This window comes from Tenrec ecaudatus, chromosome 18 (genome assembly GCF_050624435.1).
Source record: "Tenrec ecaudatus isolate mTenEca1 chromosome 18, mTenEca1.hap1, whole genome shotgun sequence".
Taxonomy (NCBI): domain Eukaryota; kingdom Metazoa; phylum Chordata; class Mammalia; order Afrosoricida; family Tenrecidae; genus Tenrec; species Tenrec ecaudatus.
Genome location: NC_134547.1, coordinates 5,369,907 through 5,396,437, shown reverse-complemented (window position 1 = coordinate 5,396,437; position 26,531 = coordinate 5,369,907). Strand labels below are relative to the sequence as shown.

The following is a 26,531-nucleotide window of genomic DNA, read 5'->3' as shown; positions in this document are numbered from 1 at the left end:
TTGCCTGGCAAAGGTGACCTGTCTCCCACTTTCATAGTTACTCCTTGTACAGTTTCTGAAGATAATATTGGGAATGGCATGCAAAAGAATTTAGATGTGCTTTGTAATTCTATCAAGCTCTGTGTGTAAACGTGTTTGTGGTAGTCACCTAATCTGGTGTCAATTTGAGGATTAAGAGTGTAGGGGTGGAATCTACGCTGTCAATCTGGAGACAGCCAATGAGACTTCTGTGTGGGCATGGCCTTCTGAGAATTCTGGGAAATCTGGGACTTCCTCCTTGGAGGCGGAAGACACCTCTCTCTCTGCAACTCCCTGCGAGACATTGCAGAAGACAAAGCCACATAGACACAATCAGACCTCGGAAGCCAGAGAAGCCACAGAGAGACCCCTGCCAGTGCTAAGATGCTTACAACGCCACTGGACCCAAAGACTTTCTACCCACTGGCCTGTGATATTCTGCATTCAGCATCATTGCATGTGTTTTGTGAATCTGAAGAGGACTTTTTAGATTGATATTGGAAATATGGGCTAATATTGGACTTATGGACTTGATCTGGACTGGGCTGGGATTTTTTCTCCATGTTCAATTGCTCTTGCATATAAATCTCTTTCTTATACACATGTGTGTCCATGGATTTGTTTCTCTAGTCCATCCATTCTAACACACTGTTTTACTACAAGATGCCGGTTTTATAAGGGTCGTTGTTTTTCTCCCTATGAACTCCTTCTCTTTGTGTGTCACGGCTTTCCCTTCATCCATCTCATTAAGGATGTGTGTTTTATTGGTCTTAGCCAAGAATGAATTTTAGATCTGTCGGGCACTTACTTCACTTTGATTTGGCATTTTTGGATTTCCATCATTCCCCTTTTTATTATTTTTTTCCTAAATTAATCTTCCTTTTAAAAATGTAGACTTAACTAGTATAAGATCAATATATGCATAATTTCCCACTACCAGGCAAAAAGGGAGCCCTATCGGCACAGTAGCTTAGGCATGGGACTGTAAACCTAAGGATTTATCGTCATGGAAACCCCCTGTGGGATCACTGGGAGTTGGATTCATCTTAATGGCAATGGGTTTATTGAATTTATTTTTGGGGGTGGGTGGGTGGGTGGGGGTTGGTCAGGCAAGAAATAGAATTTTCATAGCATTTAACCAGTTACAGTAAGTTTTACCATGCAGTTAATTACTCCTAATACTATTTGATGTAGTTTTGCTTATTTTTCACCATGTAAAAGATTGGTCCCATCAATATAGTTGAGTCATTCATGTTGCTACATGCAGGTGTATTTACTTCGCATCAGGAGTTGGGAAGTTTAGTCTGTGAATGATTACATTACTTAGCAAATATTTTAGGGTTTGTAGGCCAAATAAGGCCTCGGACATAAAATTTCTCACCTTCAGTCTATGTTGTCAACAATGCTTTACTTGTGTACATCAATGTACAAGGTATTCTAGGCTCTTCAGAAAGACTTGCTCTGTATCATTCCATTGTTTGAGTATAATAGCTTTTTCTAATGATTAATACACAGTTTTGTTGCTTGAAGTTCAGGTGTAAAAATGGTGTGGCATCAGAGCGACTGACGTCTCTGTTTAACATCACAATGGGGGAAAAGAATAAAAGCCAATAGTCCAAGTCCTGTGAGGTAGATGTGAAAATGGCATGGGGGCAGCGACTGACCTCTTCTGCCTTATTAAGGAAGGAAAGTTAAACAGCATCAGCCCAAGGTTGATATTTCGGAAGTGGAGGTCAGAAAAACCATGTCTTCATTCTCTCCGTTTCTCTACCAATTCTGACACTCACTGTCTCTTCTAAGGCACTCTTTACTTCTCTACTGGGTTTATAATGTGTAGCCATGGCTACACAGAACTCACAGCCAATGCTCATGATTATGGGGCTTCTTAGGGGAGCTAACAGGTTATAATTCAGGATCAGAAATGCTCAGGATACAGTTACTCGGTCAGGATTGCCTTTTCTCAGCCCCGCCCACAAGCATGCCTTTCTCTGGTCCTCAGCCCGTCAGCCATACAGCCCTTTGGCCTCTACCTGGCTGAGGCAACTTTGCAAAGCTCCTTTAGCTCTGCCAATAAATACCCAACAGGCTCTCCACTCCTCCGTAAGCCTCAGCCACATACACTTAGCCATCTCTCTGTGGGTCAGCAGAGAAAGCTCCCACAATTAATGGGGACATGTAGAACTCACAGGCAGTACGAGGGATTATTGGGTGTACAAGGGAAGTACTGGGTTATAGTTCAGAATCTGGAATGTTCTTTCTTAGGACAGCTTTGAGGCCATGTGTGCTATCAGGTTTTTGCCTGCTCCTTGTCCACGTGGCCCTTTACCCCTCCGACCCGTGAACATCTGACCTGACCCCTGCCCTGGCCACTAATGGGTGGCCAGAGGCACTCTTGCTCCTCGGGCTGGTTTCTGTAACGTTTCACACACGTCTCCTGATGCTGTTGCTGCTGTTTCCCTGCCTCGGCTTCTCACCATTTAGGGCCATGTCTGGTGTTCATGCTTCTCCTCTTGTCTCCAGGGTCTGAGGTTCTCAGCTCATGGACCTCAAGTTCAAAGTACATACTCTGCTCCTGTCTTTTCTTCTTGCTAATTGGTTACACTGTTGGGTTAATACATGGAACATTGCTTTGAAAACCCTGATACATAGTTTATGTTTCCAATGTACACTTCTTTTAAAAAATTTTTTAAATTTTGAGTTGCATTTTAATTAATTAATTTTTAAATAATTTATTAGGGGCTCATACAACTCTTATCACAGTCCATACATATACATACATCAATTGTATAAAGCACATCCATACATTCCCTGCCCCAATCATTCTCAAAGCATTTGCTCTCCACTTAAGCCCTTTGCATCAGGTCCTCTTTTTTTTTCCCCCAATGTATACTTCTTATGGGGGCATGTGTATTTCAAAATTTATAATTTCAACCTACTTGATGATGCATACCTGATTTTTAAAAAAATCATTTTATTGGTGGCTCATACAATTCTTATCACAATCCATCCTCACATCCATCCATTGTGTCAAGCACATTTGTACATTTGTTGCCATCATCATTCTCAAAACATTTGCTTTCTACTTGAGTCCTTAATATGAGCTCCTCATTTTTCCTCCTCCCTCCCTTCATAATTCATACATTATTATTATTTTGCCATGCCTACCTGATTTCTAAAGTGATTGTACAGTTTTAGTTTCTACAGCAGAATCAGTCATCAGTTTATCGTTACTGTTTAAATTCTATTTCCAGAACGTAATGGAAGAGCAAGCGGAAGTGATCATGGCTCAGGTGACTCTGGTTTTGTACTTTACTTGTTCTTCTAATGGATTTACAGAGACCTGTTAAGCATCAGTTTGGTTCATCTGAAAAGCATAAATTGGGAAAGTAGGATCTGGGAGAACAGCTATCTTTGACCCTGACTTCTACATCGGACAGGACCAGGCATATATTGCTTATGGGATTAACATTCTGAAAGCTTATGGAGAGTCACACTTGACCATAGATGGCTAGTTGCGCATATTGTGAGGTACGGACAAAACTCTCTTCTTCTTTTACCTTTCACACCTGTCCATGATGGTCCAAGCACTGTTTTGGAGAAAGACACCTTTTACCCCGTCTTTGAATAGTATATGTTGTTGCCCAGGGTTGTCAAGTGTCCCAAGTCACCAGATGAAGAGACATTTAACAGGAGTGGGGGCCTGGTCTTAAGAAGGGTCTCCCTCTCTCCCGAGAAGAATTTGTTTCAAAGGACATTGATTCTGCAGCTCCGGGAGATGGACATGTCTGATCAGAGCACACGGGAGCAGATGAAGGGGCAGGAGGAGAGAGTGGAGCACAGCCTGGCCCACCAGGCCGTGAGGATGATGTTCCTGAGTAGAGCAGCCAGTCCACAGAGGGAACAACATGGCTGGCCCCACTATGAGACATGATGCCCCTCAGTGACTAAGGGCGATACAGGGGACAGCACCGGAGACACAGTGTGGGAATTGCACCTGACCTGATCCCACCACACCGAGGCAAAGTACTGGGGGAGTGCAGCGGAACAGCAAGGGAATGGAGTGGCAAGGTCCCCAGGGAATGCTGAAAGTGGACTTTGGGGTCGGGGCGTGGTGCCCCAACAGACTGGACTGGAAAACACTCCTAAGGGCCAACAAACGATCCTTGAACTAAAAAAAACAAAAACGGATCTCAGGAGCATCTGAGTCCAGAGGGAATGTCCCACTGACATTGATTCCCCTGCTGCCTACAGGTCCCGACTCGCCAGCAGCGAGAGAATTAATTACTTGAAGCAGGAGGCTGCAGGATTTTGGTGTCATCGTTTCGGGAGCCTGAAAATATCAAAGCTGAACTAGAACCAGCAAAGACGGAGCCAGCCCAGTCGTTGGCAGTGCCCCAAGAGCCAACGAAGATGACCGGAGCTCAGGTGACTGTTTTTATATACTCCTTGTTCTTCTAGAGGATTTGTAGAGAGCTGCTAAGTATCACTTTGGTTCATTTGAAAAGTTTAAATTGGGAAAGTAGAATCTGGAGAAAAGTTACCTTTGACTCCGACTCCCAACATCCGTAGGATGAAGAATAGAGCGTTAGTGGAATTGACGTCGAATCAGTGAGCCTCACATGTGACTGGGGATTCTTTGGGTTACATTAGATGCTAACTTGCATTTTATATTTCTCTCGCCACCCCAAGAGAGTTGTTGTAATTTAAATGTTATACTTTAAATTGTTGAGGCAAAGATCAGGTCCTTGGGGGGAACGTCAGCATTTTCTGAGACTTTTGTCTGATTAAGTTTCTTTGCTGTTTGAGCAGCATTCTCATAGACGCATGTAGAAATGGGACTAGTTAACAATATAAGAATCGCAGGTGGCTTCCAGCCCCTTCTGACTTCCGGGGAAAGTGAGAAATTCACCATAAAAATCAACCTAAGCCTGATTTCTTACCCACTGGGTGTCAAACATCCCTTCACCATCCAGCTGTTGTATCATTTCTAGCCACAGCTGTTTCTCCCACGAACGCCCCACTTTTCTTCTGGTTCAACATTGTATTGCAGTGACCTTGCTGCACTTAGAGACCCTGCCCACAGTGAAGGGGTTTGCTGTGGAAGGATAACCGGCCATCACGGCATCATGATCCATAGGGCGCAGTGTAACCAGGAACAACAGCCTGTAACTTGGGATCAAGTTTCTGGGCCTGCCTGCCCTGCTCTTCTTTCTCTCTGAGCCCTCAGCCCTCAGCGCTGCCCCGTGACGGTTTCCTGGTTCTGGTGTTGCTGCTTTTCTGCCATCATAGGCGGCAGTGGTTGCCGCTGCTTCTCTCTGCCTCGCACCCGCTTCAGTGTTACACCCCTTTGTCTCACGGGTCTAGGAGGTGCTCAGCACGGGGACCCCAGGTCTAAAGGACATTCTCTGCTCCCAGCTCTTATTGGTCGTGAAGTCTTTTCTTTCACTTCCAGGATGAGCTCATTAGAAGCCACGTGAATAGCACAACCAACCAATCCCCTCACGAGGGTTCTATGACCACCTTTGCATGGTCCTACCTTAATTTGTGTACCTTATTTGAATAGACCCACCCACTTATCGTGTGAGAATCACAAAGACTGTGACTAGAAGGGTCATGTGAAGGAGTTCACTGCACCACAAGTAGCAGCATCTGAACCGGCCCAACTTCAAGGGGAATAATGACCGGCATCAGCCCAAGGTTGATCTCTATGAGGTCTGGTCAGACTCACCTCCACCCTTTGTGCCTTTTGTGATTTCTGACACGAGCTCTTCCGTCCACGGCACTCTCCACTTCTCTTTTGAGTTTCTTATGGGCTGCACTGGCCACACAGTTCTCACAGATTAGACTGTCTTCAGAAACGCTGCCCCACTCGACTGTGGACTCATTAGAAAGCCAAAGTTTCCCACTCTCATAAGGAGCATCGGTCTAGGAATGCCACAGGCCCCGTCCTAGCCTGTCCTGACCTTGGGTCCCGGTGAGTCGGAGTTGACTCGGCAGCAGTGAACTTGAGTACTTGGCTGTGGGCATAAGTGACCCTTCCCGAGGGCCTCACTTCTTCGCTTCATTTGCGTGACACACTGCCCGGTAACTGCAAGGTGCAGCCCAGGAGCGGACAGAAAGTGTGGAGCCCAGGCCTTTACAAGTTACCCAGGAAATGCCACAAACCTTCTGGCACAGAGACCTAGGTCTAAAAGTAACTGCTTCAGCCTCATGAGAAAACCTCAAACGTTTGCTTCCAAAGAACCAAGACAAAAGACCACACAAAGGAATCATGTTGCCACAGGTAAACACTCTCCTCTCCATGTTTATTAACCTGCTCCATTTTGTGTGATTTCTTCAGTTCTATATGACTGCCCTCTTGTGCCCGGATGAGATCAATTAACCCCACACAACTTCAATTAAAGTTGTTAAGCCATTATTGACCGGAGGTTGAGCAGTGGCTAGAGCCTATGTCCCCCACAACCCGAATGCTTAAAAAGGGGAGTTTCCATACTGGGGAATAAACAAGGCGTAAAGGCAGGTGGAGTCATGATAAACGGAAAACTGAGAACTTACGTAAAACTAAAACAGGAGTTTACAAGCAACATCAGCAATTTCAAAAATAGGTACCAAGGGCTCAAGTAGAAATCAGGTGTTTTGAGAGTGATGATGGCAACATATGTACGAATGTGCTGGACACAAATGATGTATGTATGCATTGTGATAAGAGTTGTATGAGCCCCTAATAAAATGATTTTTTTTAAAAGTAAATAATGAATGAATGAATGACTGGCAATGGGTCAGCAGTTACAAAAAGAATCACAGTCATTACAAAGGGGTCACACTGGGCAATGCAACACGAATGTAGATTCAGGCTGATTAATGCAGGCTGGTTACACTGCTCGCTGGCTGCATCTATGCTAACTACTACATTATGGTCACAATGGGTTAATTAGTGCACTGGACGCAGGTAGAGAAATGAGCTTCCTTAGGTCGCCTCTGGCTTGGTTCTTTGGGAAAAAGCAGCTTGAGGGAGAGTCCTGCCCGGGACCACCAAGTTACCTTTCCCTGGTTTTTTACCCTAGAGTGGGTGCTTTTGAAACAAACTTGATTTGCCACTTTCTGCCTAATGCCCAGTCATTTGCACCTTGCGGAGATTGTTCAATAGTTTATGTAAATGAGGTGAGTTGTAGCCCAGCCACATCTGTTATGCAAATTACAGTACCTGAGGCCTATCAAGAGGGGACTGGTCAGTTTCTAGCCAGCCCTTGAAGTTGACCAGTTTGTAGCCATCGGCAACCAGCCTCATGGAGATTTGCCAGACAGAAAAGATGTGGGAAGCAGGAAAGGAGAGAGAAGGGGCGGCAAGACCGAGAAACTCCTGAAAGAGCTGTCATACCAGGCAAGTGCAGTCACACAGCAAGACAACCCAGCAGGGTCCAGGGACAAAGTATTTGGTGACAGAGGGCCAAGAGGAGCTGAGAGAGCTGCCCTACATTGAAGAAGGGACCCTGTTCACACGCTTCTTTATCCTGAGGTGCACCCTGCTCCTTTATAGACCATTTAGGCAGGCTTGGGTTGATGTGTGCCCATTAGATTAGATCATGGAGACCCGAGAACTAGAAAGCTAGGCTCAGGGAGCCATTTGTCTCTCCACCCTTCAGTTAACCCCACATGTGGTTATCAGCCAGGTTGGCACAATAAACTTTAACTAACTCAGCTTGTATGTATATAGATGCATACTCTAGATAGAGGAAGTGAGCAGAACACAGTCTCTCTACATTTCATTCCCCTCCAATGGAAACTACTATATTAAGCAGACTCATCTTAATTTAGGAATCGCTGACATTCGATGACGTGGCTATGGAGTTCACCTGGGAGGAGTGGCAGCTCCTGGACCCGGCTCAGAAGGATCTGTACTGGGATGTGATGTTGGAGACCTACCGCAGCCTGCTGTCCGTGGGTGAGGACAACTCACCTGTAGTTGGTCTTCCCTTCGACAACTATTAACATATTTGGAGTATCTGTGGGCAGGTTCTCTGTCAGTTCCCTAGCTCTAGATCAGGGGTCCTCAAACTACGGCCCGAGGGCCACATGTGGCCCACTGATGACATTTATCCAGCACGCTGGGTGTTTTTGCCCCGTTTGTTTTTTTATTTCAAAATAAGATATGTGCAGTGTACATAGGAATTTGTTCATAGTTCGTTTTTTTAAAACTATAGTCCGGCCTTCCAACGGTCTGAGGGACAGTGAACTGGCCCCCTGTTAAAAAAAACATTTGAAGGCCCCTTCTCTAGATGAAAGGGTTTGTTCTTTCGAGAAATTACTCTGTGCCCTTGAAAAGGTTTGTTTTCCCAAATAGAACACTCTGCCGTCTTCACAAGCCCAAGGTCCATTCAATGTGTCTGAAATTCTGTGCTTTCCCACGAACAGGGTGTCAAGTTAGCAAGCCTGATGCACTCTCCCGGCTAGTACAAGGAGAGCAACCCTGGTCTCGCTTCCATGGAAGCTACAGTGGAATCTTCTCAGGTGAGCGAGTGGAGAGCACTGGTAATGGGGGAAGGCCGTCAAAGTCTCACTCCAGTCAGAGAAGGTGTTGGATCCATGAACCCCAAGATTGATGACCCTCTAGGTGACAGCAAGTGGAATAAGGGTTTCTGGGATGGTGGGGGGCGGGGGTGGTAAAAGGCAGCCCATGTCAAGGAGTCCAGGAAGGAAGAGAATGTGTGGAAACTGACCGTGGTGGCAGTTGTCCAACACTGCTTGATGCGACTGACCTGTGGAATGATACACATGTCAAATCCCAATAAAAAAATCAAAATAGCAAAGGAAAGGACTATGTGAGGAGACATAAGAATTCCTTCATAGATTCCCCTCCCCGTGTAGTAAGTACCTTTTTTTTCTTTCCAGGACTGTAGAGAAAGGCGTTTTTCTCTCTCCCTCCTGAGATTGAATTACTGCTTATTTGATCTGCATCTCGATGTTTTCTAGGATTTTTTTTCTTCTTCTAGGATTTTCAAATCTAGAATGTTTTCCAGCTCCCTTTGCTCTGGAATTCCAACATTCAGGCCTCTCTCCCCAATTTTAAGTGGGGAATTTAAAATTCATTACTTTTCTGAGTCTGACACCTTTCCCCGCCCTGGGAAAGACTAGGTGTATCCGTCACACGCAGCCCACCTTGAGCGTTGCTCCTTCATAACAAACTGGTCCTTGTGCCACTGCTTTCTCTCGCTCTCCTTTGCTTCCATGCCGGCCTCCTCCAAAGGATCTGATTTCCCTTTCCTCCTTTCATGGTCTGGCCCTTTGCAGTTTCTCTCAGTCTGATGAATTAAGCTCCTTCGACTTCCTAGAGCACGCTGTCAAATCAAGACCTTCCCTGGTAATATCTAACATCTTTTTCTATGCATTTTGCTCTTCTTAGGAAAAGTCTCAATGTTTCCCCAGAAGTTAGAGAAGGGGCTGGGGCTATCTTCCAGCGAGAAAGCACCTACCGGCTTAGGTGAACCTTAAGTGCTCTGCACCTGCAATCCCATCCATCTGGTAGTTTCTGTGAATGTTCACTGTGTACAGGGCTCGCTTCTAGGAAGCTCTCGCCATTCCTGCTGGTTTTCCCCCTAGGAAAAAACATTTGACGTCTTGTGTTCTCAGTTCTATTGTCAGCCAGACTGTGACTCTTTGTCTACTGAAATGGCCTTTGAGCTTGAGAATCAACTCAAGGCTGGTTCCTGTGAGACAATGGAGATCAAATAAGCCCCAACGTTCCCACTTGTGCATCACTTCTGAAACCACCGGTTCTTCTTCTGCACGTCTTTTCTTGTTGAGCTTGGTAATCCATCTCAGAGATCACTTAGTCTGCCGAAACACCATGTGTGCAATGACAGCGTGTAACGTACCGTACCACAGAATTCCATAAAGAAAGAATATCAAGGAAGAGATGCATGGGCTTAGGTATGCAGGGGTACCCTCTGTGAAAGCCCCGCACCTCAACGACCGGCTCATTTTCATCAACTAAGACACCGTTTAAGCCAACGTTGGGCGGTGAGGTCACTCATGCCGCTCCACTGGGTACTGCTCTCCTCAGCTGGCTTCCAGGTTTTCCTGTCTCCCTCCAGGATAGTTCTTGGGTGGTTTCCGTCCTTGGGTAGTCAGAGGGTTCGACCAGCTACAGAAAGCTTCTCTTGGTGTAGAATTCCTTTGGAGGTGACCCTCTCTCGTGGCCCCCTGCTTGGTGTACGCTCTTCCTTGAGTGTCGTTTGGTTGTGGCTCAGCCCTTACACTCTGCTGCCACCATCCACATCAGGCTGTTTCTGTAGCTTGTCCCGCCCGTCACAGGCAGCTCCTCCATCGCAGTAATAGCTCCAAGTATGTTACAGCTGCCTTAGTTCTGGAAGGACAGCGCCCCTGCATGGTCATAGGATGAACTCACTGCCCCCTGTGGACTCCCATTGCTTATGAGGCCCCTTGCAAAATCAACAGTGCTTTCCCTTCATTTAGGACAATCCTCGTGACAGGGCAGGACTCCCCAGGCAATCCAGGCAAAACTCAGGCTGGCCGTTCCTCCGTCCAGTCCCAATCAAGGATAAACCATGTGGCAATCCCCAGGGACTCCAGGTAAGGTCAGTGTGGCGATGCAGTTTGTGAAGCCTATTGTTTTCTTCCAGTGTCAGACCTTGTCTGAATCTAAGAGTAGGGCTAAAATCAGGATCAGCACAAGGTTGATTCCTACAAGGTGGAGATCAGATGTGCCTCCATTCTCCAAGTTTTCCACCGTTGACACCGCCAGCCACCAGCACTCTCAGCTTCTGTGCTGTGTTTGCTAATTCATTGTGCTGGCCACAAAGAACCATGCCACCACATAGAACTCTTAGACCTGTTTGGCACCTTTTTTCTCCTTGGCAACCTATAACCAGATCAGGTATACTGCCTCAAGCTTCTTGGTCTAGTTCAGTGGTTCTCAACCTGTGGGTCGTGTCTCCTTAGGGGTTCAAATGACCCTTTCACAGGGGTCGTCTGATTAATAACAGAAGCAAAGTGACAGTTATGAAGGAGCGACAAAAATAAATTTATGTTGCACACCAACGTGTGTGATCATGAAGGGCCGAGGGGACCAGGTTTCAAGCACCAAAGATGGCAGGGGGTGGGGTGGGGGTGGAAATCATATCATCGTGAATGAGGGGAGTGCATGAAGGGGACCCAATACCCATCTGTAGACAGCTGGACATCCCTTGCAGAGAGGTATTGGGGAGGAGATGAGTCACTCAGGGTTCAGTGTAGCAATAATGAAACTCACAACTTTCCTCTAGTTCTTAAATGATTCCTCCCCCCAACTATCATGATCCCAATTCTACCTTGCAAACCTGGTTAGACCAGAGGATGCACAGCAGTACAGATGGGAACTGGAAACACAGGGAATCCAGGACAGATGAACCCCTCAGGAGCAACGGTGAGAGTAGCGATACAGGGAGGGAAGAGGGGGGTAGAAAGGGAGAACAGATTACGGGGATCTACATATAACCTCCTTTCTGGGGGATGGGCAACAGGAAAGTGGGTGAGGGGAGACTCCGGACATTATAAGATAGGATAGAGTAATAATTTATAAATTGTTAATGGTTCATGAGGGAGGGGAGAGCTGGGAGGGAGGGGGACGGAAAAAAGGAAAATGAGTTGATTCCAGGAACTCAAGCAGAAGGCGACTTTTGAGAATGATGAGGGCAACGAATGTATTAAGTGTGCTTTACTCAATTGATGTATGTATGGATTGTAATAAGAGTTGTATGAGCCCCAATAAAATGATTTTAAAAAATAATGTTATGTTTGGGGGTCACCACAACATAAGAAACTGTATTAAAGGGTCGAGGCATTGGGAAGGTTGAGAACCGCTGGTCTAGGTCCTCTGCGCAGTGAGTCTCGTCTGATGAGAGGTGACTGACTCAAGTCCTAAGAGCCTAAAGTCAGGTGAAAATCAACTGCAGGCTCCGAGCAAGAGAAAGAACTTGCCCCGTTCATTCCTATATATGGGGTGCAGGCCACCCCTAGTAGGGTGGCAACTTAAAACACATCCTGCTTCATTCACACAACAGACAGCTCCCTTCAAAACGACTGTCACCCCAGGCACAGAGGCTACTGTTCATAATGTCTCACAAAATAGAGGACAGCTTGAGAGTAGTATGGGGGAGAGAGTTGGCAGTGGAACTGGTTCAAAGATTGCAGGGTGAAGGCTTGTCTGTCCTCCACCTCACAGGAATCAGTCTCCTGCTGATTCTCGTTCCCCTTCATGAAGTTAGAGATGGTCAGATAGCACGCACGCACCTGTGTTTGTAGTTTCTCTGAACTGGCAACTCAGAGCTGCGTCAGAGCTTAAAAATCAGAGTGACTTTTCCCGACTCAGATAGGCAGACCCAGGCCCGCTTGATCATTGACCCCTTTGGGTTCATTCATTCTCGAGAAGACCTCACGTAATTCAGGGAAACGACTACCTATGGTCACAGCCACCTGGCACAACCAGAAAATGTATCAATGTGGTCTGGGAGCAGTCCCAGGAGGAGACGTCCTTTGTGTCTCCATGGATGCCCACCCTCACTCCTGCAGGGATGCTCTCAGAGTCTGGGGAGCCCAGCGCTTCCTTTTCAATAGTGTTTTGTTAGCTTTCTGTTAGACTCATGGTTAGGCCTCATTTCATTGGCTGGCAGCATTGATTTAAAAAACAAATATGTAGGATTGATTATGTTCTGCCCCCTCACTTCTTGGGGTGAGTTTCCAGATATATTTGTGTAACCCGTGCTAAATTTTCCACTTTTTAAACTGTTGCCTGTTTTGAAAGCAGAGGCAGCCTGGTTGCTTGAAAATGCCAAGGATGGTCTTTCAAAGGACCAAAGACAAAAGCCAAATGCAGTTGTTAGTCTCTGCACTAATTCTAATTTTTCGTTTAGTTTATTGTGTTACTATTGTAGTCACTTCATTTTCCCAGTGAACTTCTCCAATTCAAAGCTCTAATCGCTGGAATAATTAAAACTTTGGTGTGTGAATGATTTACTTAGAAGAATAGGAAAAAAAAGAAAAGAAAAATAAGCACAAGGCTGGTCCCTGTGAAGCAGAAGTTAAACATGTCTCAAATGTCCACTTTTGTCAAAGTATGGTATCACTTCATCATTTCTAACCTTAACTACTTCTCTTTCCTTCAATATTATCCATCATGTATTTGGGCTGTTTAATCCACTCGGTAACTGAATATTTCACAGAACTCCTGAACAACCAAAGAAATGGCTCACACAGCTGTGGAGGCTGGCAAATCCCAAATTCATAGGCCAGACATCAGGAGGATTCTTCTCATGTGGTTGCAGGAGTTGATGACCCCAGATCAGCAGATCACACAACAGACTCATGACTCATAAGGTTGTGGAAGTGGGCAAATCGGGTCTGAGCAGATAGGCTGCTGGCTCAAGTTGCAGGATCAGAGAATAGCAAGCCAGGTGTAGGACTTACAGCAAGAGAGAGAACTTTGCAAGAGCATTCGTATATATTGGCTGGCTGCAGATCATACGGTCAAGGAGATTAAGGTGGTGAATTGAGTCGCAACCTTTCTTAAGACAGTGACTCAAGATCTTACCCTAATCCGGCCTCATTAACATTATAGAGAACTCACTCCAAAATAGGTCCATAGCAACAGGCATACAGAGGCTGCAGTTTTAATGTAGCACAGAAAGGAAGCCAGTAGCTGGATGGGGTCAGGCACTGGGCCATCACACCTGCCCCTTAGGAGAAAGATGAGGCTGTCTGCTTTCTGTAAAGACGGACAGTGTTGGAACCCTGTGCAGTGTCCCTGTGGCTCAACATTAACTCGATGGTGGTGAGTTTATAGCTAAAAGAGCCGTGCTAAGTAATTCACTACCTCTTGGGTGGTCATCTTCTTTCAAGACACATCTTCACTTAACATGACTATAGTCTGTTCTCCTTAAATTGTCACTTACTAAAAGTTGCTGAATTTTTACCTCCAGTCAAGACTTACTAGGATTTATACTTCTTTTCCCCCCTCTTCATTTCTGTACGTGGCTATGTATTAGCATCTTGACGTTCATACACCTCAAAAGGTTTCCTTGAACAGCCTAACCATCAGTAATTCTCTTCATCTCATCGAAAGCCACTGCTACGCTGGCTCACTGGAAATACTTAGCAGAAACTCTGTTCTGATTCTTGACTTTTTTTTAATCCCACCCTTGCAACAAAGGAACTCATCAGTGAACCTTCTATTTCTTCAAAACACACCCACATTTCCCCCACGTTCCCCAGCCCTCGGGATGCAGCTGTTTTCTGTTTGACATCCCTTGCTGTTATTTATTTATGTTTTTTTCCCAGTAGTTTACTGTACTAGAACATAGGTTCTTGTAAACATTAGGAAAATTTTCTATGTGAAAAATCTTTTCTTTCAAATGTAACTTCCTACACATTCTTCACATAAACAACTATACCATCAGAAGTGCTTACAGCCTCTTTGATATGTAGGTCCTAGTAAGTGTCTTGTATTTTGCATCCTGTGCTTGTGAGGCCTGTTGGAGAAGCAACTATTTATGTATTCATCATGTATTACCTAACCTTATGTTCACATCCAGTATTTTTACCACTTGGGTTGTTTATATAACTGTAATTTTATCAATGCAAGGAGCAGCAGACCTGATGTTTTATTTACACTCTCTCGGAGGTTGGTCACTAAAGGTCTCCATTCATCAGTGCATTTTTTTTAAGGACTCAGCAAATCAAGATGATGAAAGGTTTCCTTGTTCTCTTTTCTCCTAGAAACCCGGAAGGTTGAAGATCACCTGCTCAGACATTCACAAATTGAAAGCTGTGTAGAAAAAGTGGGGCCATGCTGCGGACATAACACACTGGAAAATACTGTGCATAGACCCCCAAATAATTTTCATTTAGGGGAAAATCATGGTATATTTTACTTAGGTGAAAAAAATTTTAAGTCAAATTTAAGTTTATCTACAGGCAATCAGAGACAAAATGATAAAAGAACAAATTCAGCTGAGCTTAATGGGGATGAGCGAACCTTTCTCCGTGCTGGCCATGACCAATTTTGTACTGAAAAGAAATTTCCTGAGAGTCGGAAATCCAACAGCACCAAGTCCCAACTCATTAAGCATCAGAAAACTCATCAAACAGAGAAGCCACATGTATGTAGTGAATGTGGCAAAGCCTTCATCAAGAAGTCTTTCCTCACTAATCATCAGATTATTCATACAGGTGAGAAACCACATAGGTGCAGTCTGTGTGGGAAAGCCTTTCCTAAAAAATTCAACCTCACTGAACATTATCAGACAACTCATAAAGGACAGAAACCATACAAATGCCCAGAATGTGGCAAATCCTATCTTTATGAATCAGGGCTCATTAAACATCAGAAAACTCATAAGGGAGAGAAACCTTATATGTGTAATGAATGTGGGAAAAGCTTCTTTGAGAAGGCAGATCTCATCATTCATCAGCGAATCCATACTGGAGAGAAACCCTATATATGTAGCGAATGTGGGAAAGGCTTCATCCAGAAGGGAAATCTCATTATTCATCAGCGAACGCACACTGGAGAGAAACCCTATGTCTGTGGCGAATGTGGGAAAGGCTTCAGCCAAAAGTCATGTCTCATAGGCCATCAGAGATTTCACACAGGAAAGAGTCCCTTCGTTTGCAGTGAATGTGGAAAACCTTATTCCCAGAAGTCAGGTCTCATTAGTCATCAGAAGATTCACACAGGAGTGAAGCCCTTTCAATGCACTGACTGTGGGAAAGCCTTTAACACGAAACCAAAGCTTCGTGTACATCAGAGATCTCATACAGGAGAGATGCCGTATGGCTGCAAGGAATGCGGAGAAACCTTTGCTTATACTTCATCTTTATATTTACATAAGAGAAAACACACGAGCGAGAAGCATGTGGATTCAATCAAGGTAGAAGGATCACTCAGGTTGGAAGACCGTGCCACAGGGAATCTTGTGCCATCACATAGCAGTGACCTCATGCCCGAGAAAGGCCCAGTTACGACAGTGACTGGAAAAATGCCTTCTGCGGGAGCTCAGCAGTCAGTAAGCACGAATGGGCTTCTGTCAGATAGGAATGTGGTCCTTGTGGGTCCGCCTGTTGCCAGCAATGACCCATCAGGAGGGAACAGAGAATTTGCACAGCAGAGAGTCCTTATGAATGCCGTGAATGTGGTCATGCCTATGAATGCAGTGAATGTGGCAGTGCCTTCAATGCTTAATTATGTCCTCTTTTATGCCACACAAAGCCCATAAGGTAAACGCAGATGGATTGGCTGAAGAATAAGGGCGGTCGAAAGTGTCTACCTCTTTGTATGGCCGCAGAACGTGTCCTGAGGAAACTCATGAATTCAGATCCTGGACAAGCACGATGACCTCATTTTAGATAGATGTGTGCATTGGTAGCAAGAAAAAGAAAACTCGACTTTAACCTAATCTACACACATCGTTTATTATGCTAATTGAATGAGGCAAAGTCCGTGTCTGCAGACCAAGGAAGTGGCCTGGAGCTTTAAAACGGAAAAGGTGGTCAGTATCCGGAAGGTTACTTGTTGCTGTTGACTCCATTCCGAACACGTGTGGATCCCAAGTGTTATAAACGAGAAACAAAACAAACACATAGGATGTAGTTGGTAGATGAAGGGCAACGTTAGACCGGTGGGGCTTGGGCACACAGACATACCGGTTTGTTCCGATGAGTGTGAAGGGTCCGTTGAAAGCCAGAACCGCCCACCATCAATCTCAGGCGTATGTATGTGGTACTTGCAAAACAGTAGACCTGTGCTGAGTCCTTTCGCGAATGTCAGGAATGTTTGTCACACACTGCCTTTGCCCCTGGCCTTCGGCTCAGTTGCTGAGAGGGCACTGGTGCACAAAACGGAAGGGTGTGTGCCCACTTTAGTTGGTTAACATTCAGTAGAGTCGTGGCCCCCAGCTCACCTAGTCAAAGGATGATGCATTATCTGTTAGATGAGAGAGAAGTGGAGTAATTGGAACATAGTGTTTAGTTAGAAGTTTTGTGCGCTAGAAATCCTACAAACTGCTTATGACAATTACCTGTCAAAGCTAGTTGCCATTGAGCTGATCCCCACTCATGGCGACATGAAGAGCGTAAGAACTCTGGTCCCTTCAGATCCCTCGGCTGGTGTTTCAGAGCTCTGTGGCCAGGCCTGGCGTTCTAGTCATGTCTAGGTAGCCTCAAACCTCCAATCATTTGGGTCAGCAGCCGAATGCATTCATCGTTTGCACTACCCACGGATTCTTGGGGTAAGGATTCCTCTTAATGGTACTTATCGTAGGGAATGAGGCATTTATTTTAATGCCTGTCTTATTTCAGCGAGATTATAACTTCCTTGATTTTTAACGACTTGTAGTGAAACAAGTTCCTTTAACTGGATTTCAGCCTTGGTTGGTTGGTTGAGAAGATATTACCTTTATCCAGGTTTTTTTTTTTGAGAAGCATGGTTGGGCAGTGGGTCTCCTAGGTTGTTTCCCACCTGGTGGGGGTGTCTTTTGCCAGGGGATTCCCTTTGTTGATTGACATGTCCAAGGTCAGCTGGGCACAGTTTGATGACGTGATACTTTGTCCTGTGTATCTGGAGCGACATGAGTAATTGAGGATTGTTAAGCTCTGGTCTGTTGACGGAGAGTCTGCCTTGCAACTGATGAGAATCAAGATATAGAAACGATTGAGTAAGAGATTTAGGGCATGCGTTCTAGATGACAGAATAGGTGCTATCTAAAAGCTAGAAAAAATTAAAACCTAGAAGATGAGCCATGTAGGAGCTGAGTGATTACAAAGCTGCCACACTGGCTGTGAGCTTGGGGGGACCAGCTCATGGCAGAAATGGCCAACGATGGGAAGCATGACAGCAGAGAAGCCTGACAACCGAGCAGATGAGAGCCGAGCACGCTGCTATGTTGGCTGTGATAGGAACTGGGCCAGTTTAAGCACAGCAGAGAGGCAGTGTGGCTGAGAAGCTCCATGTAGAGCTGAGCTAAGTGGTACACTAGCTGTCAGCTACATCAGTTAGCAACGGAGAGGCTGACAAAGGACATTCCAGTGGCAGCTGGGTCATTTAGCTGTGGATAGGCTGATGGTGCAGAGCCAGAGAGGAAACACCCAGACAGCTCTGAGGCCACTGCAGCAGAGAGGTCCTGACAGCAAAAAACTGCCCAAGGTCTTTATGTAGACAGCGTCCGAACCAAACTCGCTACCATTGAGTCAATATTGACTCATAGCGACCCCCTGTGGGGTTCTGCGACTAACTTCATGGGAGTAGAAAACCCAGTCTTTCTCCCTGCTACCATCTCCCAGGTCCCTCGGTCAGAAGGCCCTTCCTCGGGGAACCATGAGTTACACTTTTCCACTACTTGTAAAAATCCTTCCATCTTTTTTGCTTATTACTACTACAATTGTTTTTTAGTAAGTGGGTGAGACTAATACAGTAAGTTTTAGGATTACTTTCACCTTGCCTCATTCCATTTAAATATTTAATAATCCCTCAACTGAACTTTTACTCTAAGGTAATTTCCCTGGAAAAAAATAATTTCCCTGATTCACCCTACTAGCTAGTGAGGTTATACAACCTCACCAGGGCAGATTATTCCTCCTATATGAGGCCTTCTTGGTCCCTCTTCCGGGGCACCACATCCGGGTGGGTCCTAAGGGGTGGCTGTGTAGTTGAAGGTAATAGAGAGGCAGACCAAAGTTTTGGGTGCTCACCTCCATGATGCCAGGGCCAAGCAGTGGGGAGAGTGTGTGAATGTATTCTTTAACAAACTTATATAGTCTCAGGGCATGCAATAATCCCCCCCCCCTACATACACCTACATCTGTAACAAGGTGGGCAATATGTTAACCCTAGAGGTCTCTGAGCTCCTGGGGGGAATAACCTAACTGGTGCTGGGAGCAGGTAAGGAAAGTCACTGTCCCCTGAGCAGAGAACAATAGCAGTGTATCTGTTTCTAAAGATGAAGTTGCCAGCCAGATAACAATCAGTCATGTGCTTGTAAAGGGTAGGAGGATATTGTGGGGATGGTTGTTTTTTTTATTTTATTGGTTCATACAACTCATCACAATCCATGCATACATCAACTGTGTAAAACACATTTATACATTCGTTATCCTCATTATTCTCAAAACATTTGCTCTCCACTTTAGCCCTTGGTATCAGCTCCTCATTTTCCCCCCTCCCCATTCCCCCCTTCCTCATGGACCCTTGATAATTTCTAAATTATTATTTTGTCATCTCACACTGTCTGACGTCTCTCTTCACCCACCTTTTCTGTTGTCTGTCCCCCAGGGAGGAGGTTATATGTAGATCCTTGTAATGGGTTCCCCCTTTCCAACCCTCCCTCCCGGTATCACCACTCACTCTCTTCACTGGCCCTGAAGGGATCATCTGTCTTGGATTCCATGTGTTTCCAGTTCCCATCTGTACCAGTGTAGTGGGAATGGTTTTTATTAGGAGAATGTGACTGGGGCTCTTCTCCAACTCACAAATGTGAAGGCCTCCCTCCACTCAGTTCTGGCCTCCCAGGCTTCTTAATTATGAGTAAAGAGAATTTGTCCACATACACTCTCTGCCAAGACCTCAGTTTCCCACCGCTGACCAGGCAGAGGGCAGGCCAGTGGGTAACCACTACACTACCAGGGCTCCACAGCGGGGAGCATTTTGCTCCTAGGGGTTATTCTGTGAGAGAGCTGTCCTGATCAACCAATTGAATCCTGGTTGAATCCTGTTACGTTTCAGTTGGTCCTGATTTTGAATTGTAACCTGTTACCTCTGTAATAAATCACATAGCTGTGGTCATGGTCTGAGAGCGCTGTGTTGCCATTGCAACAATTTAAGAATGCAAGCAGAGAAATACCATGGTGGGACTTCAGGCGTAAGCAATGGTGAAAAATAAAAATGGAAGGCAGGGGGTCCGTCATAGGAACCAGCTTATGCTGATCATGATTCTTATTCCTTAAAGCAAAGTCCTTTTCTTGCACTCAACTCTTCCCTCAAGGTATTTCTTTTAAATACCTTTTTAGTGTGAGTATGTATACTCAAGTAGATTGTCAGTAACTTGATAGCAATAATTTCTGGCTATTTTTTAAATTCAATTCCTTCGTTGCACTACCCTCATCTCACGTATTCAGTAGCCATGTGTGACTATAATCTACCTTGGACAGCACAATGAGAAAGACTCTATGTCTGTCAGGATTCCAACGTTTGTATCATCCCACATGATTATTTTGGAGCGCATTTGCGTATATGACTGTTTCTCACAGTACACAGAAAACTAAATATGTTTGGAAAGTAAGTGAATGAAAGCCCCTCACAAAACATTCTAATATAGCTTTTAAGATACCCAACAACTGCTGCAGCCAATTAAGCCGACCGTCCTCCTCCTTGTGGGGGCCGGTGTGCAATGGCTGCAAGCAGCAAGCCCCCTCGGTAGTGTATGCAGCCGATTGGTACGTATAGGCTGCCCTAGGGACCTTGGAGACAACCTTTTGCTGCTTTTCGATGCCTCTGGCCTGGCTAATTTCTGCTCTCCCTAAACTGGGCTTCAAACTGGGATGTGAGGTGCTTTTGGGAAACCTCAAGGCACTGTGGCTAGAGTCCACATTGGCCAGGTTATCGTGTCCATCCGCACCAAGCTTCAAAACAAGGAGCATGTGATTGAGGCCTTACGCAGGGCCAAATTCAAGTTCCCTGGGCGCCAGAAGGTCCACATCTCTAAGAAGTGGGGCTTCACCAAGTTTAATGCTGATGAGTTTGAGGATATGGTGGCTGAGAAGCGCCTCATCCCGGATGGCTGTGGAGTCAAATACATCCCTAACCATGGCCCCTTGGACAAGTGGCGGGCCCTGGATTCATGAAGGCCTTGGTAGACCTGTGCTACCTCTCATACCCACCAAATAAAAATTGAACTTCCTGATAAAAAAAAATAGAGGAAAATACTTGTGCTTGATCTGTTTTATTAATCAGTCGGCTTTCACTTGGAGCACTGATAATTTGGTTTTATTTCCTTTTGTTTTCTTCTTATTTTACAATTAGATTAGTATTTTGATTCTGTGTTTTCTTTAAAGCCCTGGGCAGCTCTTTTTTGAAAAATGGTTTCTTCTCCTTAAAGTGTTTTTTAGATGATAATACTCAAAATATATGGGGAAACAATATCTCCAGAGCTATAGTTGTGAATGTAAGTGTGTATTTTTAAGTAAAAAGAAAAAAAAATAAGATACCCAACAACTGATTATAGACAAGAGCAGAAAAGAGGAAGGATGCTCAGAATAAGAATAAAGCACAAAGTAATAACCTTAGTTTCTAAGTGGATATTATTGTTGTTAGTTACTGTCACGTCCATTCCAGCACATGGCGAGACTGTATACAAAGAACTGCTAGGGTCCTTAGTACTGTGTCCTTTTAGAAGCAGATTGCCAACTCTCGTGAGGCACCTGAGGGTTGATTTGAACCACCAGCCTTACTGCTAGCATCCCAATGCTTAGCTGTGTGCTCCACCCAAGGACTCCCGACCACGAAGTAAAGGAGCTGGGTCCTTTTGAGGGTGTGTTGGAGTTGAAACTATAAACCTCGAAATTTACACCATTTCAACGATGCGACACTTTCTGTAATTGGCTGAATTGAGACAAGTTTGATGTTCATCACTTCACACTTTGCTAAGCAGGAGCCTCCTAGCCAGTCTTCTCAACCAAGTTTCTTTAATTTCCATATACTCTTACTCCGAGTCTTGCCCATGAGAAGAGATGGAAATTTGCCTGGATGTGGTTGCTGTCTCAGAACTCAATCAGAAAATCCTGGGTCCTTCAGAAATATTCTAAAGCACCATCACTGTACAAGGCACCCGTTTTATACTGAAGATTCATTGAGCAAAAAAACCCAGGAACCTTTATGGAGCGGTGAATAAAAGATCAGAAAATGTCAGGGTACCAGTCCCCAGTAGTCGAACGGATCCTTAGAAAAATAAGACAGGGCCCCGGCCCAGTTCCTTGTTCCTATGTCAGGATCAAAAGAGCTAATGTATATTCCAATGAGTGTATATAATCATGGGGCTTACAAATCTTTTGATAGGCACAGGTAATATAGTGCACAAGTGGGTGTAACCTTGTATGTCCTTGAGTCCTCCGAAGGGAAACAATCTATGATTTGTATCAGAAGGAGACACCAAAAAGGATTTTGCTACACTTTTGGGTGGGATAGGCAATATAATCGGATTGTTCTTAACTATAGATAACCTCTGGGTGTATTGTGAACAGCCAGTTGCATCCATTCTGACATCTCTGCAGGACTATAGTAGGCGCTGTATCCCGTCATGTGAATGTGCATTAAGAGTTATTTTATCTCATAACCGTGAACCTTCACCCCCTGGAGTTGGCCTTCCAGACCTGGTGATTATGAACACAGGGAATTTGGCCATTCACATTCATCCAGTCCCTCAGTTTACCACAAGGAAGCAATAATAGCTATTTAGTCTATTCAGTGTAGCAATTGTAATGGAGAAACTGCTAAGGATTTTTTTAAGGGAGGATTTCTAGACAATTCAAACCAAAGGTTTGTGTTCCTGAGCAGCACCAACAACCATCACTATTTGAAAATACAAAACCACAGGGCTGAGGTGGTGGTGGTGGTGAGTTCTTGATGGGATTCTCTCAGATGCCTCCATAAAGAATGCATGGTGCCAGGCCTGTGGGTTTTTAATGTGTTCTGCTGTGTGCTTAAGTCTTTAAATTTGGCGATGAAAATAAAACATTTGCCAGTACAATCAACATCCACCACCCTCCCTCCGACTTACGGTAAAGATGAGTAACCTTAGGTTTTATATGTTTGCTCAGTTCCTGTAAGTGAGATCATACAGTAGTCTGTGTGTGTGACTGGAAGATTTCACCGAGCAGGTTTTCAAGGTTCAGCTATGTACAGGAAGTGTGCTTCAGCCCTTAGTTATTCTTCAACAACCACACACTACATAGCATCATGGGTTCATGACGGCTACTTCTCGAGCAATGAATCAGAACCCACGAATCACACACTTCCATCCCTACAATCTGCATGTGTAGAAATCTCAGGATCCCATGATCATGACATTAGCAATAAAAATAAAAAAACATCCAAATAGGCATTTTTGTAAATAAAGTTTTATTGGGACATAATCAAATTAACTAGTTCAATCATCAAGAAGTGTTGTACAATTGGTACAACAGTTAATTTTAGAACATTTTTTCTTGTACTCTAACAATTCATTAAATACTTTCATGGGGGGGGGGGGTTCTTACAGCCCTCATCACAATCCATACATTCATCCACGTGTCAAGCATATTTGTATATATGTTGCCCTCATTTTCAAAGCATTTTTTCTACTTGAGCCCTTTATATCAGTTCTTCACTTTTTTCCTTCCCTCATGAACCCTTGATAAGTTATAAATTATTTTCAAATCTTACATCGTCATACTTGGTTATTAGTGCCTCTAATCTGCCTGCTCTTCCCTGCCACATCGAGAGAAACTGCCTTTTCCATTGGTGTTCCTTTTTAACACCGTCCCCCCATTCATCACTTCCGTCTTGTGACTAACCGCTCAGAGCTAGGTCAGATTTCATTCACTGAAAGAACACCATTGAGCCCAACACTTCAGGTGCCCCCAGGCTCCTCTCATTTTTGACCTGTTACCTGAAGATTTGAAGCATTGGACTCTTTCAAGACAAGCCTGCAGACCTCCACTGTGCGGTCCAACCCCACAAGTCCAATGGGCTCAAGGAGCTATGCATGCAATTAAGACACAAAACGGGGACTCAAGTCCATTCTCGGGAGAAGTGAAAAGAGGGAGAAGAGCCAAGAGTGTATGCACCAATGGGTTTTTGTAGCTCTTGAGGCTTGCAGGTGTCAGGGGAAGCCAGCCCCTAACACATCATTACGGGTCCGGTAGGCGCAATTGTACAGCGATAATAAGTAAAGATCATAGTAAAGTTATAGAGAGCATGAGAGATAGAAGTATAGAGATAAGTGGGAGTCAGTCACAATTCATGGTAGCATGCTCACCTCAGCTCCACTCGATGGTCCACGTGGAGGGAGAGAGTGAGCGAGTTTAATGGTAGCCCTGGCCCCTTTTATATTCTCTGGGGACGTACAAGCCCCCTAATTACAGGTGAGGACATACATCACAGGGAGGGGTTGTGCCATAGGTAATACAGAAATGAGAGGGGGTGGTCTAGGGACATACATGCAACAGTAAGAGGAGGAACTGAGGGTATACATTTGATAAGATGGGCGGATAACTTAACTTTGGATGTCACAGTCAGTTTGGCCTGTTCCCTGACTCAGTTGATAGAGATCATTATTGGTAGGGTGAGAACACTTGGCCACAGGCCTCCAGGAGGAACAGTTTATTGTCCCCAGTAGCAGGGAGTGAGGCCTGCCATATAGTCTGATTGACTAGCTGCCCGAGAGGCCTACCCTGCAGTCTGGTGACTTAACTACCTTGGGGAGGATGTCTGTGAGCGTTTGACCTCTCCCCACATGCAGGCCTCTTGTGAATCATATACATCAAACAAACGGGCAATGTACTAGTCTTGACCTTCCGAGTATTCCGAGCGAGTACAAAGCATACAAGAGGAGCTAACATTCTTGAAGATAGGCATGCTTTATCCATGTGTGTGGATTCCATTTTATTTTGATGCCATCCAATTTTCCTAGAAATTCATACCCCACATTTCAATTACTAATGGATATTTGCATTTTGTCTCATTTTGAGTTGTGCTTGATCAACAAATGAAGATCCTCAAAGCTTGCTTTCATGCACCATCATTGTGGTCAAAGCTGCTTAGAGGTCTCTTCCTAGTCTCTTTTTTGAGTGCCGTCGAATTTCAGGGCCTCATCTTCTGGCATGATATCTAACAGAATTTCCCTACTATTCACAAAGATTTTCAGCTTCCTTGGTTACATGTTGGCCTGTTAACCACAAAGCCAGCAGTTCTAAACCACTAGCCACTCTTCTTTCTTTGGGTGAAAGACGAGACTTTCTACTCCCTAACGATTTACGAGTTCCATTGTATACCAGCAGTTCCTTCCTGCGAAGTGGGCAGTGGAACTGTTTTTTCGTAGTCTGCGCTTAGTCTGGAAACCCCACTGAAACGTGTTCACTTTGGGTGACTCCGCTGGCATTTGAAATACCAGTGACATCGCTTCCAGCATCACAGCAACACACAAGCCGCCAGTGTAAGAAACCCATGTGCACGTGAGGGTTAGACATTGAGTAAGGAAGACCGAAGAACAGATGCATTTGAATTGTGATTCTGGAGAAGAATATGGAAAGTACCATAGAGACATATGTGCAAATGTGCTCGACAGGGTGGACGGATGGATGGTAAGAGCTGCAAGAGCCCCCAATGAAAGGATTTAAAAATAATTCCACAATAAATGAATAAATTATCAAAATAAAAAAGAGCCACAGGGTGCAAAAGAGAAAAATTTATCTTGAAAGAAGTACAATGTATGAAACCTTAATAAAATGATTTTTTATGGCTCTTTTCAGTTTATTGCATGAAGGAGTTACACTAGTCCAAGTTAAAAGTGGACCCCAAATGGTTACATCATACAAGCTGTGAGGTTTTAAACTTGTGACAAGGGACAGAGGGAATTTTTCTACTCATCGCAAGGAAATCCTCACTTAAGCTTCTGTGAGCCACAAGCACTTAAAACCCATGAACCTTCAGCTGGTCGTCCTTAGCCAGTCCAATCTCTACAAGGAACTGGCATATGTTCTTGCGCTGGTCACCCTGGAGCTGAATCACTTCTCCATATTCTGGATGCTCAATCACAGTACCATTGCAGGCAAATTTCTTCTTAAAGGCCTTCACTAGCTTCTTTTTGTCGTAGTCATCAGCGATCCCTTGGACAGTGGTCAGGGTCTTCCTGCCGTTGCGCTGTTGAATTCTTATGTGGATATAATCCTCTGTCCCCGCAGGCAGCAGGTCATCACCCTTACTTGCATCAGCAAAGGGGTCGAAAGAGTGGAGGTTCTGGATAGCGGACATACAATACGATTCCTTTTCCTCTGTGGAAACGGCCTGCGGAAGGCGGCGGCTGGAGAAGGCGGGCAGGGGGGACAGAGCGTCTGGAAGTGAGGGGGCTCGAGGGGGAGGCTGCTGAGTCCTCGGCGGCGGCTCAGTGACTGGGCAATAAAATGATTTTTTAAGTACAAAAAAATTTTTTTAACTTAAAATTAAAAAGAAAGGTACAGCCAGAGTGCTCCTTGGAGACAAGGATGGTGAGACTTCACCGTACATAGTTTGGACATGCTGCCTTGAGAGACCAGACTCTGGAGAAGGAAGGACATCATGGTTGATAAAGTGTAGGGCGGCGGACAAGAGGAAGGCCCTTCAGGAGATGGATTGATACAGAGCCTGCAACCACGGGCTCAGGCATAGGAACCATTGTCTGGATGGCGCAAGGCCAGGCAGTGTTTCCTTCTGTTGTGCATTGATGGGGTCGGAATCA

At 44.9% G+C, this 26,531-nt stretch overlaps 2 protein-coding genes and 1 non-coding gene across 3 annotated transcripts in view; 2 read left to right on the top strand and 1 right to left on the bottom strand.

Annotated features, from left to right (window-relative positions):
• Positions 1-20,749, top strand: part of LOC142432629 (uncharacterized) — a 48,503-nt gene extending 27,754 nt beyond the window's left edge. Inside the window, exons 7-10 of the mRNA XM_075537851.1 lie at positions 4,303-4,443; positions 7,834-7,960; positions 8,431-8,526; positions 14,788-20,749. Of these exons, the coding sequence (XP_075393966.1) occupies positions 4,303-4,443; positions 7,834-7,960; positions 8,431-8,526; positions 14,788-16,286 (1,863 nt within the window). The 3' untranslated portion in view covers positions 16,287-20,749. The remainder of the gene's footprint in view (positions 1-4,302; positions 4,444-7,833; positions 7,961-8,430; positions 8,527-14,787) is intronic.
• LOC142432900 (small nucleolar RNA SNORA70) lies at positions 20,401-20,533 on the top strand. Its single transcript, XR_012780994.1, has one exon. It is a non-coding gene; the product is annotated as a small nucleolar RNA SNORA70 (small nucleolar RNA).
• Positions 20,750-25,558: 4,809 nt separating the features above from the next.
• On the bottom strand, positions 25,559-26,083 carry LOC142432287 (eukaryotic translation initiation factor 1). The gene has a single exon (XM_075537423.1). It carries the CDS (start codon positions 26,066-26,068, stop codon positions 25,727-25,729), a length of 342 nt encoding a protein of 113 aa, XP_075393538.1. The 5' UTR covers positions 26,069-26,083; the 3' UTR covers positions 25,559-25,726.
• Between the last annotated feature and the right edge of the window lie 448 nt (positions 26,084-26,531).

Coding starts and splice junctions, on each gene's coding strand:
- LOC142432287 (XM_075537423.1), bottom strand. CDS start 26,068: ATGTCCGCTATCCAGAACCTCCACTCTTTCGACCCCTTTGCTGATGCA.